General features: G+C 36.0%; 1 protein-coding gene across 8 annotated transcripts in view; it reads left to right on the forward strand.

Annotated features, from left to right (window-relative positions):
• PTPRD (protein tyrosine phosphatase receptor type D) overlaps nucleotides 1-13,215 on the forward strand; it is a 514,409-nt gene that overhangs the window by 201,856 nt on the left and 299,338 nt on the right. For all 8 annotated transcript variants that reach the window (XM_045840040.1, XM_045840041.1, XM_045840044.1 and 5 more), the window contains exons 4-5: nucleotides 9,165-9,310; nucleotides 12,583-12,724. In XM_045840040.1, coding sequence (XP_045695996.1) covers nucleotides 9,165-9,310; nucleotides 12,583-12,724 — 288 coding nt within the window. The remainder of the gene's footprint in view (nucleotides 1-9,164; nucleotides 9,311-12,582; nucleotides 12,725-13,215) is intronic.

The following is a 13,215-nucleotide window of genomic DNA, read 5'->3' on the forward strand; positions in this document are numbered from 1 at the left end:
CTAGAAATTTATTTAACTACTATAAACTGACTGATTCATATGAAATTTCACCTTTACAAGATTTTTGAAAAGCAATTTGAAAGACTAAAATGAACTTGAATGTTTTGACCTTTTTAAATAGAAAATTAATTTCCTTGACATTTAAGTACTATTTTCAGAAGTTTCATTTTATAAATTATTTTCCTTTTTTTCCTCTTTCTTCATTGGCCTATTAATACTCACCACTAAGTGTTTTCCCTCAGACTAGGGAAACAGTCCCAAGGGAAGTGGAAACAGCAAGATTTGAGGAATATTTGAAGAAGACTTTTTTAAGGGGGTGGATTTTCCAATTTCTTCCTAAAAACTGATCACTTTCTCACTCTACTTTTCATCCCTTCTATTTAGCTAAAAAGGATAAAAATTTGACCAATGAAATAGTGATAATTCTTTTGTTATCAGTGGTCTAGGTAATTGGATAGTCTGATACATATTTCTGCTATGAATCCATGAGTTATTTTTAGCATATTTTAAGTATTATATAAAAAGCCTCTAAAAATATAGTTTTTATCCAGTAGTTATAGAAATAGGCCATCCATATTGAAATTTGACCTGTAGCAATGAATCACATACAGGGTAGACAAAAGTAGGTTTACAGTTGTGAGTACACACAACAGAGTTTATTCTCATATTCTTATTTATTAATTATTGTATTACTTATGTGTATTACAACTATAAACTTACTTTTGCCCAACCCTGTATACAGGTTGTAAATTTATGCAAGGGTTTAATTATTATAAGAATAACCACTAAAACATTTTATAATACCGGGAAGTTGGAAACAGCCTACATATTTAACAGTAAATTAAAATACATCTACATGCTTAATAATATAAAATTATATTCAATTTAAATATGTATTGACAAAAAGATACAAAAATATATTTTAACTAAAATGCAGGCTAGAAAATAATACAGTATAATCTTTTTGTAAAATGTACATATTGAAAGAGCATGGAAGCGATCTTAAAAATTATTTGGAGGTGATGACCATTAGAATGCTTGAAAATGTATTATTTTATTATATTTTCTAATTTATTTATAATTATATACCATCAGAAAGATAAATTCATTTTACTTAAGAATAAGAAGTACAAAAAGGAGCAGAGTGGAGGAGAGTTCTGTGATAACAATGAGGTGACATGTTATTCATAAAAGAGCTGAGGCCCATTGTACTACATTATACTTCTTCTGAATTCAGTTGTACAATAAATATATGCATGAATCTGTGATTTGGCTATGCTACATTTTCCCAATTTTAGGCCTGGTATGGATCCATTAGTCTCTCACCATATCACATCAGTGTTTTGCAGTATCAGTATGTGTTATGTACAGTTGGCATTCTATAGCTGATTTATCAAGCTATAAGCAAATGTAATTCAAATACAGGCAGTGTAGTCATGTTTACAACATTATTGTTTATCCTAAATACTCACATGTGTATAGCCAAGTATTAAAGGGTATAGTACTTCGGGGAGCTTTTTATCAAGTCCCTGTGTTCATTGAACACTCCCTCTGTGCTGGGCATGACTAGAGGACGTGGGGCTTCTTTGGTCATGAGCAGGTCACAGATTCTTTTCTTAAGGTTCTATCAATATGGAGGAAGAGAAATACCTGCATAAAAGAGCTATAATAAAGTTAATATGTTCTGACTCATAAGAGAAACTCAAGTGTGATAAGAGAGTTAAAAGGATAGTAGATTTTATCAAGATGAGAGAATCAAAGAAAACCTCAAGATATTTAATTTGGGTGAAAATAGATAAATTGTATAAATCCAAAAGTGGGGGAGAAGGCATTTTGTACAAGGGATTAGGATGTGCAAAGGCATCCTGGCAGGGAATTTTGGGTTCTTGATGGGTGATAGTAGAAACACATTTTGAAAAAGAAGTTGGCAGCAGTCCTGAAAGATCTTAAAGGCCAAACTCAGTTTCTGGTTTTATTTGTCAGCAGTGAGCTATGCAAGCTTACTTATTTGTGTTTGCTTTTGTTTTGAGTAGAAGAGAGCTTTAATCATAAAAGAGAGCATTAAAAAAAAAACACCTCAAAGAACAAGATAGAAGGGAAGGGATCAATGGTAATGTACAAAATTGATTGTAGTTGATAAACACACAAAGTAGGGCAGAGTGGCTGGGAAGGTACAGATATCATGATATCAGTCAGTGATTTTCAATCCCCAAGGAACATTGGAATATTTTTTAAATTAATAGAGTAGTCCCACTCACTGATTTTCTGGTTTAATTGGTCCAGGGTAGGGTCTGAACACCTAGAGTTGGTATGTGTGTATGTTTTTCATTTCCCAAGTGATGCTAATGACCAACTCAACAAGAGTCTCATAGCTATTATGAATATGAAAAAAAAAAGAAAAATGACACACCATAAAATCAGATCTTTAGGAGTTAATAATCTTGATAATTTTCTTTTTGTCAGTATACATATCAATCCATTGTCAATTTAAGTATTGATAGATATAGGCGTCTGTCTATTCAATGAGAGAATGCTTTAGTAGGCATTTTCAAAGGGTTGAGAGTTGAAGCCTTAATAAAATTGTTGGTGTAATGCATAGAATCATGGGAATGCCTTGAAAAGGAAGAGAGGAAATTAACATCAAGAACCTCAGTGGGGTATCCATCTTTTTCCATCATGAACAAATTGAAAGTTTATGTAAAATAATACAAAAGTATCCTACTTACTAAATTTGGAGCTTATGTAGTTTGTTTATGTATTTTGCAACATTGATTTTTATTGACCAGGCATCATAGCCGATTTATTCCAAATTTCAGTTGGCTCTTGGGAATTAGAAAAGAACCCCATAGGCAGCACATTCTGGCAAACTTTCTTAACTAGTGGAAAATAACCACTGTAATACTGTACCAAGTACTTAACTAAACCCTTGAACAAACAGTCAGTGTATGTTTTGTAGTGAATTAAAACAGATTTGAAAGTGTGTGTTAGGCTGAGTTACACCGTACTGTCTGTGCAGCTCACTTACACCTTTCCATCTTGCGTTTGGCATGGTGCAAACGTCAGGGCTTTGCCATTAGATCCAAAGTCCATGACTTGCTCTTAGCGTCAGTGACCCTTCATTTGTTTTTTTTTTCTTCTTTTCTCCCTCCTTCCTACTTTACTTACAAATTTCTGTAGTGCTGTCAAGTTTTCTATCATTCTATAAAATTGGAATAATGATATAGTCTTGCAGGACTATGGAATTATCACATATATCTAAAACTTTAGTCCAGTGAATGAAATTCACTAAAGAGAAATTATTTTTTAATATGATGCTCCTTAAACCAAAGTTTAAGGCTAATCAATTGTTTTGAGGGTTGTAGGAAGAAGAAAATGCCAGAAGTAACTCAAAACAAAGGCGGACTTTGAAGGTGTGGCCTGACTGCAGGTATCGGCAGTGGCCCTCCTCATGCCCCATGGGATAGGATAGGTGCCCCCACAGTCCCCAGTTTATGTCGAACATCTGCATGGACACCAGTCCAGCCAGAGGTCTGTGCTGTGATTCTGGTCCACCGTAGAGTGACATGTCAGCCCACCTCCCGCTTCTGCCCTGTGTCACCCTCTTAGGGACACTCTCCTTCCTACACTCCTACTCATTCATCAAATGAATCATGACATAAAATCCACCAGCTGCAAACACTCTTGCCACTCCCTATGTTTAGGGTGTGACTGTAGGGTGTGCTGTGGCTGAAATAGGAGGTGAAACCCTACAGTTCAATAGGAGGTGACAATAGTTCTTCTTCCCCTAAACCTTCAGATGGGGGTCATTACCCTTAGAGACACCCCCAACTCGCCTCCTATGCTCTGCATTTCTCACCCAACCCCAGAAGCCCTGTTCCTGACCTCCACCCTGATGCTTCCAGAGGAAGAGAGGACAGAGATGGGCTCAGTTGACAGTGCCATCAATTCAACAGCCACCTTTTAGGGAGGAAGCTGATGCCTGGAGCCAGGACTACCTATATGTTCTTGCTGAACGTTGCCTCACCCTCTCACTTAGTGTCAGTAATAGCACTATTGACCTTCCCCTTTCAAGATTTTAAGTGCATGATTATGACAAATATCCCTTTAAAAACAAAACTCTCTATTTAAGGTAATGTTAATCAGCTGAAAGAAACAAAGCCAATTAGTTACATGCTGTTAGTTTTGTTCCCCATGCAACAAATTTCCTTGATGACTGCTGAAGCAGCTTATTCATTAGAATCAAATTAGACAAATGACACCCTCATTTCTTCTCTTCACTTTTGTAGTGTGTGGGCCTTTCTGTGAATCTGTTGTAAGTGATTCTCACTTGTTCAGTCAAGTAACTGCAAACCTGAATTATCCGATTAACCTTTAAGAATTTATCTTAAGTTCCTTTTTGCATGGATGTCACTAGTAGATTTCAATGGTTCTCCCCTGTTAATGCCTATCCCTATTTAATGTAATATACTAAAAGGAGAATATTATCCTCCATAGAACAATTTGTTAAGGAAGGTCAAAAGCAGTTTGCTCTTCTTGGTTGGTTCTGTCCCCTGAATTTAATACCCAAAAGTGTGCATTGGTCTTATCACCTTGTCTTCAGAGAGCTTAGCAACTTAAAATCTGATATGACATAAAAATATTACCATTATTAGAAGCCAAGTGACTCTATATCTGTTACACATTAAGAAACAACCTAAGCTCTTAGAAATAAAAATCAGCCAGCAGCGTGTGGCTCCCCTTGATCTGTGTAGGGAATAATAATCTGCCAGATTCCTGGAGATACTCTCTGCTCTGCGAGTGCATCCTGAGAATGTGGCCTTTGGAAACAGCAAGTGAGCATGGTGGACACGTTCTAGAATATCAGCCATGCCTCTTTTCTGACTCATATGCATGTTTAGCTTCTCTATTTTCCATTTAGAAAATAGACTTTCTGGGTCTAACTGTAATTTGACCTCTGCAGTGCCTGGCATTAGTTTAATAAAAGGTCATATTCCTCACTTGTCAAAACCAGCTTGAGCAGAAGTGCATTTTTGCAAAGCACAGTGCTGGCAGCTTTAGGTGGACAGAAATAGCAGCTACAATAATGGAAGGTCCCCTAAATATGGTGACTGTAATGTTTTAATGACTTTTCCCCCATCTTTATACTCTTGTTATTTCTTTTTTTTCCCCTTAGACCAAGAGTAATTTTGATGGTTGTATCATGAGCTAAACCCAAGTATTTGCATTATTCAGACCCGAGGTTGTCCTATGGAATGACTTTAGTAGAAGTTTTTGCTTTATGTTTTTACTTAGATGATCTTTTCTTTCTTCCCATCTTCAAAGCATGACTTAAATTTGGGCAGCATCCATGAGGAGAGAAAGTGGAAGATTCATTTAGTTTTCTTTATAAAGCTGAGATGCAGAGAAGCGGAAGTGGGTGCTCTGATCATTATTGCCCCTCTGAGAATAAAGATTTTACTTGCCTCGAGCGTTTGGTACAGTTATTAAGTTGAGTCTTGCCTCTCTTCTCTTTCCTTTGGCTAGCTGCCTAGCCAGCACTGACAGTGTCAGACTTAGAGTTTCACCCGCCAAGATGATTATTTATGCAACAAACATGCTTACTGAAAAGATTTCACTCTATTTTCTAGTATCTTAAATTTGTCTAGTAGAATGATGACATTTTTTATATGGTTTGGATTTTGTACACAAATGGAGAAAAATTAACATCAGATCTGTAAGAAAGTCGTGATTTTCTTGTATGTAAAGGCTAATGTCTTTCATCTTAAAAAAAAACAAATAAACAAAAAATGTGTATAAGCACTTACACCTTTTTTTATCCTCACCAGAGGACTTTTTAAAAAAGTTTTTTGTTATTCTGCTACAGTTGTGCTAATTTTCCTCCTTTGCCCTCCTCTGCCCAGCCTACCCACTGCTCCTACAGTTAATCTCCACACTGTTGTCTATGTCTACCGGTCATTCATTTTTTTCCATTGCTTTTAGAGAGAGAGAGAGGAAGGGAGAGAAAGAGAGAGAGAAACATCAATTGGTTGCCTCTCGTGTATGCCCTGACAGGGGATTGAACCCCCAACCTGGGTATGGACCCTGACTGGGAATTAAACCCATGACTGTTAGGTCTACAGGATGAAGCTCCAACGAGCTGAGCCACACTGGCCAGGGCCTTGTGGTGCCTTTTCAATGTAGTGTGACATTTTCATTTTGTTGTTTTTAAAGAATAAATTTAAGGACCCTTTTTAGGATGCAGTTTTGAAGAATACTAGGTCACTGTCATGGTAGTAGGATTTAAGAAAACAGTCACAAATCTTAAGCAGATTCTGATTATTTTAATAAACTTTCCACAATTCAATAGGTTAATTCCATTACTTCCATTACTTGACTTCATCTTCAGAAGTAACATCCTCACAGTAACATCTACTGGTCATATCTTTGGCAGATATTATACTTGTCAATATTAGCATGCAAATTTCAAGGTATGACCTGAAAATAGAAATAAAGAAGAAACACACTGGAACATTGGAATGTAAATAGAAATAAAGAAGAAACACACTGGAACATTGGAATGTTCAAGTATATGGGAATCCCTTCCCCAAGTATATGGGAATTTACCTTTTCTGCTTTCCATTTAGAAATAAGGTTTCTATGTTCAATAATAATTTGATGTTTAGTGTCCCTACTATCCAAGAAGAACCTGCTCCAACAGCCATTGCCTATTCGCAAATGATCGAAGCCCCCCAATTTTCTTCATTCTTTGTTATGAGAAATGAGATCCCAGCCCCTAAAAAAAAAGGAAGGAAATCTTAGTACAGTGAAAATGGCATCCTATGTTTATTATTTAATTTTATTGTTTAATTTATTCTACTACTTAATTTTGATTAGTACATAGTCATTTTCATAAGATTTACTCCACATATTCTTGTAAGAAATTTAAAACAACTTAAACAGGAAAGTGGGTTGTCAAAAATTGACATTTTTCAGGGCTAATTTTTCAAGTTAAAAGCTTTGAAAAGGAAGATACTTAAAAGTGCCAGTATTATAGCACTTAATTTAACAGTGTTTTCAGGGCAATTCCCTAAGAATTTTAGTTGCATAATTATGTTTTCCACATTCAATGCTGACAAGTATGCAGTTATTATCAATTTGCATTGTTTGCAACAGCAAAATGATCAACATAAAAATTTCTAATTCCTTTTTTGTTCATTTTCAGAAAAGTGATATCAGTGTACAGTTGTTTCTTTTTCTCTGTCAGTCAATTTCAAATTATTTCAAGTTCTCCCCACAGTTCCGGTAATCATCTAGTCTGTACTGCTAGCCTGAGATGTAGGATGTGCTGCCTGGCAGGGTCGTCAGAGCCGCCTTCTTTCCTAATGTTTCTGAACAAACAGGGACCTGCATGCCACCAGTTTCATTATCAATATGTTGAATTTGCTGATGAGGTGAAGACTCATTTCCCAGCAATAGCATTGCAAAAATGCCTCTCAGCTTCTCATTTCCTTCCCTTGTCGTGGAAATACCACACTAAGCTAGGAAACATTAAATAGGAAGGGATTGCTGTGCAATAATTTATTTCACACCTCATATTTTTAAAGCAAAGAAACAGGAAATTTAGACAAAAGGTTCCCACCCCCACCAAGGTGATACATATAATAATAGGGGAGCTGATGGGACTCTGGCTGCCCAAGAAAACCAAGAAGAGAGTCAGAACCTACCACCAGGCCAGGAGGAGAGTCACATGCGAACACGCGACAGGGAAGGCAAATAGTGGTGATGAGCACACAGTGATGAACTTTGTTACATCTTCCTTCACAGAGTCTGAGGATTGCTCCCAAAATAAATGTTGGCTATAGTTAGTCAAAACCATCCTTCAACAGCATACAACTGAAAAACAGAAGAGACAATTGTACTAGAGATAAGAAAATTGAAAATAAAATAGAAAGTAAGATGTCTTTGAGTTTAAAAAATGTCCAACTGTAACATAATTTTAGAAACACAGAGATGCAAGAAAAATGTAAAACAATAGGGAAAATAATTACAACATCTCCTCTCAAACCACTGTCAATAGTGTTTTAACATATTTGTTACAACTTTTGGGGGGGCTTTATTTTTATTATCTTCTATCCCTCATATATATATTTTTGTATGGTGCCCTTGTAGCTTATCATCAACCATAAGTATTGGTAATGTCATGTAAAAACTTTTAAGATGTAACATTTACTGTTTGTGTGGTGTTTCATCATTATGCCATGGTTTGCATCACCATCAAGTCTTATAATATTTTATACTTAGGGTGCTTATAACTTTTTCTAAATAAATGACATGATGATTATCCTTGTGCATAAAATTTTAACTATATTTTATATGACTCATAAAGGAGTTCTAGACCTAGAAACACAAAATGGATTGTAAGTCGAATTTTCAGAGAATGGTAAATGTTATGAACACTGAAAGGAGACAGAGGGCTTTAAAAAGCCTCCAAATTCTAGACTTTCAAGCTTAGGAATCTTGGACACTACATCTTTGTTAACAGAAACTCTTCTTTGTTTGCTGTGACTTTGGAGGCTTCTCGACTCCTTGTTGATATACATATGGAGTCAAGTTTGAAGTAAGGCAGCCCATAATATCTGAGTTAGAGAGTCACTTTACCATTTTTCCCATTTCTGTTTCCTGCCAAACCTTCTCATTCAGGGCTGTATTTCTTGTCTCTCTAAAATTTCCTAGAATTTCTCTTAAATGTCACTAATTTTAATAGCTTAGCAGTGGCAGTGCTGTTTTCTGGCAGTGTCCTGATAGCAGCATCAAATCAAAGAGCTAAAATTTTACTCACTTTGATTGATGAGCTCATTTTGTTACAGAGGACAAATTGGATTTTTTTTAAATACTGGGTGATAAAAATTAATGTGTGATGTAGCTTTTCAGATGTTATTGGATCTCTGCCTTAATACACATTACAGCAATAAAAGTATGAGCTGATAACTTGACCAGAAAGTTACCCCATTCCCCATTCAGTTACCCCAAAAGCAAAAGTCACTTTTCTAATTTTGTAAGCCTGACACATTTAAGTATGTATGTTTGTATGTAGGTATTGGTGGGAATGGGTGGAGCTGTGGCAGTGGGGTAATGATCTGTGTTTTAGTGTTCCATCTAATTGTGATTATTTCTTTTTATTTCAGCACCTCCAAGGTTTACGAGAACTCCCGTTGACCAGACAGGGGTCTCTGGTGGAGTTGCCTCTTTCATTTGCCAAGCTACAGGAGACCCAAGACCTAAAATTGTCTGGAACAAAAAAGGAAAGAAAGTCAGCAATCAGAGATTTGAGGTATTAGGTCCATTGTTCTGTTTCTCTGGGGGGAAAATGTATCTGCTGTACCTTTGGTTTGAATGTTACTTCCTTGTTTTATTGTTATAAAGCTTCATAATCCCTCCAATAAGGTGTTCTTTATGTTATATGTCATGAAAAATCCAATGTTAAATGGCTTTTACAGAAAGGGAATTTGGGGGTTCAGATCGCTGACTTTGTCTCTGCATGTACCGAGGCTCAACTAGTGTTCCCAGCATGCCTCTATTAGCCTCATCCTCAGAATGCTTTCTCCTAAGACTGCAAGGTGCAGTCTCTCATCCTCCCACAACTGAAATTAGAGGATATGTGAACACCTCCTATGCCATTGTTTTTCTATGTCATCAGCTCCTGCTGAGTTACATGTACATCCCTCAACCAATCGGTGTGGACAGCTAGATAGGACTCTTTAAGTTAATTAGAATCTACCTCTGTTGCTGGGAGTGAAGTCAGCCCCATTCAACCCCAAGGCTTGGAAATAGGGAGCTGTGTTTTGTTCCTGTTACCAGGAATTTGGGGGATGGATACTGGGCAGCAGATGAAGTTATCAGTACACATTGCACCTGTGTTTTACAAGTAGCATGGACTAGAATGAGAAATTTGCTCCAGTGTGTTAGTATAAAGTTGTACTCTGTAAGAAACATATGCAGCCAGGTTGATATTGCAGTTAAATCTATTGCAGAATTTTCTTTATTTAAGAAAGCTCAGTACCATGAAAATGATGAAACATAATGCAGTTTTGAGGGGGGTGTATTTGTGAGGAGCCTTATGGTTTAGAAATTAGCTAATTCTGGAGGAGGAAAAAATAGGTGTTAAGCTACACAGAAAAATTTTGGAAGAAACACAAAATATTATGCTCGTAATTTAAGACATAAAGAGGATAGCTTCATTATCAGATGATACTAAGACCTCCAAGTATGAAACTCACTTCCTCATACATGGTGGTATTCTTCACAAATTGGTAAATTAGAGGCAATTCCTACATAAAAGAAACAGAGCAACTACAAAGTTCAGAACTGTTTGATAATATTTATTTTTCACCAGCAATTATAGAGTGATAAATGGTCTAAGTGCACAAATAATCTAATTACAATAGTAAAAAATAAAACCTGGACTGTAGTTTACAAATGAAAAATTTTAATTGTTTGAAATCAGAGACCTATAGTGATTTAAAAATAAACAAAAATTATCTGAAATAATCTTTGGGGACTATTTCCTACATCTAGTAGAAAATAATGTGTGTTCACATCTTTGATGCACATTTTTAAAAATTTAAATGAAATCGATTATTATTTTGTCCAAAGCACTTTGATATCATACTCACCAGTGATGATGGTTTCTTAACAAAATCATGTAACAAAGATTATAATAGTAAACATTGAAAGCATGAGCTCTGTTTAGCACATAATTCTTAATGAGGGTCACATAAATATATTCAGGGAAAATTTTTTATTTTTATACACAGCTCCTTCATCAAATGGTATCAAGTCTTAGATAAAGAATCTTTAATATTTGTAACATTATATATGGCTATTTTCGGTCTCACTCATTTATAAGGCCAATGAAAGCAGGGGTAAGGCTGAGTTTGCTTCCTCTTATATCTCCAGTGCCAAATACAGTGTCTGGCCTAGGTTAGGTACATATCATTCAATACTGGGAATTAAATAGAGTTCAAATCTGAAATTGTAACACCAGCTTTAACATATGGTGCAGTGCTTGTCATTAAGAGTTTAGGTCTAAATCTAGGCAATAGTTCAGAAAAGTAAACATGTAATGACTGGTAGCAATCAGAATTTAAATTGGTATTAAAGATATTTAAATAGGATGCTCATATATAATTTAAAAATATTTAAATATTTTATTTATTTTTAGAGAGAGGGAAAGAGAGGGAGAAAGAGAAGGATAGAAACATCAATGTACGTTTGCCTCTTATGTGCCCCCTACTGGGGACCTGGCCTACAACCCAGGCATGTGTTTTGACTGGGAATTGAACTGGCGACCCTTTGGTTCGCAGGCTGACACTCAATCCACTTACACAAACCAAGCAGGGCCTCATAAATAATTTTTAAAGATTATGGCATATTTGACAAAGATTCTCATAACTGAAACAAGATGCATAGTAGATTCATTCTAAATGTGTGCTTAATAGAGTTGAAAATAAATTGTGGCACAGTGAGAAGTGGAACATTTTGGCTATCTTTGTGAATTTCAAACATAAAGAGAATGCAGAAAGACTTGAAGTGGACATATTTTAAAAATATTCCACCTCTTTCATATGCTGGCATACAAATGTATACATAAAATCTGGGACTGTACATTCCATAAATATATGTATAAGGCATCCTCTACTTTTTCATAATTTAAACTTATGCACATATTATTCACAAGGAAATGCATGAGAAAAGCACAGCATCTCCATGAACAGCTGCAAGAACTCAGCATAGATACAGAAAGATAGGTAGGGGACTCCATGGTTTCAAATATATATTTATTAATGTTATCATCATTATTGTTTAAAAGTAGTACTTCAACTAGCTGATGAGAACTTAGGATTGCTAAACTCTCTCAGAGTAGAGTTCATAATGGTAGTGAATTCAGGGCTTACTGTTTAGGGCATTAATTTTCTGCCTGGTGAAGCAAGCCTCCATTTTACAGCAAGAATGCCCTAAAAATGCAGAAAATGCTAAGCTAGAACAAACACTGGAATGATTTATGGCAAAATTAATGCATGCTATCAGGCTCTTGGGCTGCCTAAGTATTAGATTTATGCAGTTCTCTTCATGGTTCACTCATCTATACTGTTCAGGCTGAGACACTTTAAACCAGAAGAGACATTGGTAGTGGCATGCATTATTTCCTCACCTCACAGTCCAATTATTGAATGGATCCACATGTGCATATGTGTTTAAAGAGACAGAATAATTTGAGTTCATCCATCATAGAAGCAAAATTCATAGGATCAAATTGCCCCAGATAGAACCTACTAAAATATTTTGTGACTAAACACTGGATGGTTTTTAGCAGAGACTACAACTTACCTTTTTGCATATGTAGTTTCATGTCTTTTCCCCTTCATTCAGTGGATTTGTTCAATTAATCCAAATATTCTGTTTCACCACTGCATCAAAATTCAGTCTTAAAATGCTGCTGAGTTTATTCTGGGCCTGAAGGCTGGTTCACCACTTCATTAAGAGGGTTAGCTGGGAGGTGAACAATTGTAACAACACCTGTGACAGCTACGTTTCCTCTAATAGGTAATAGAGTTTGACGATGGATCTGGATCAGTTCTCAGAATACAGCCCTTACGGACTCCAAGGGATGAGGCCATTTATGAATGTGTGGCCTCGAATAACGTCAGAGAAATAAGTGTATCTACCAGACTCACAGTTTTGCGTGGTAAGTACTCAAGTGCAAGGCTGTTACTTGTGTCACTGTGGAGATTCTGTGTCCCGGGTGTTCTTTTGTAGAGTCATTAGAAAGACCAGCATTGTCCTGACACTTAAATTGGAAATGAATTGAAATAAAATGTTTATAAGAACTCAATTTTAAAATACATAGTAGGTGCTTTCTCTCAGGAGGTCTGAAAAAATGCAAATCGGAGGGAGAAAAGAAAAATCTTAAGGAAATGCTGATTTTGAATTTCAGATATCATTTTGATTTTGGTAGAGAACCCAGAACAAAAATAGGGTTTGCTACCATTTTGCATGTTAACATGGTGTGTGGAGATTTCATACTGAAGTGAGCAACTGCTTTTTACAAATTGCGGGTGCTGACCTTGATGTTTGCAAAATTAAAGGAAGGTTCTCTACCTACGGATGTGTTGTTCTTAAGCAGAGAAATCAAAACCAAGAAAGGCACCTTTCTTCTTTAAGTCAAAAGGGTGTTTT

Source organism: Phyllostomus hastatus, unplaced genomic scaffold, assembly GCF_019186645.2.
Source record: "Phyllostomus hastatus isolate PE091 unplaced genomic scaffold, TTU_PhHast_1.1 phas_contig_34, whole genome shotgun sequence".
NCBI lineage: Eukaryota > Metazoa > Chordata > Mammalia > Chiroptera > Phyllostomidae > Phyllostomus > Phyllostomus hastatus.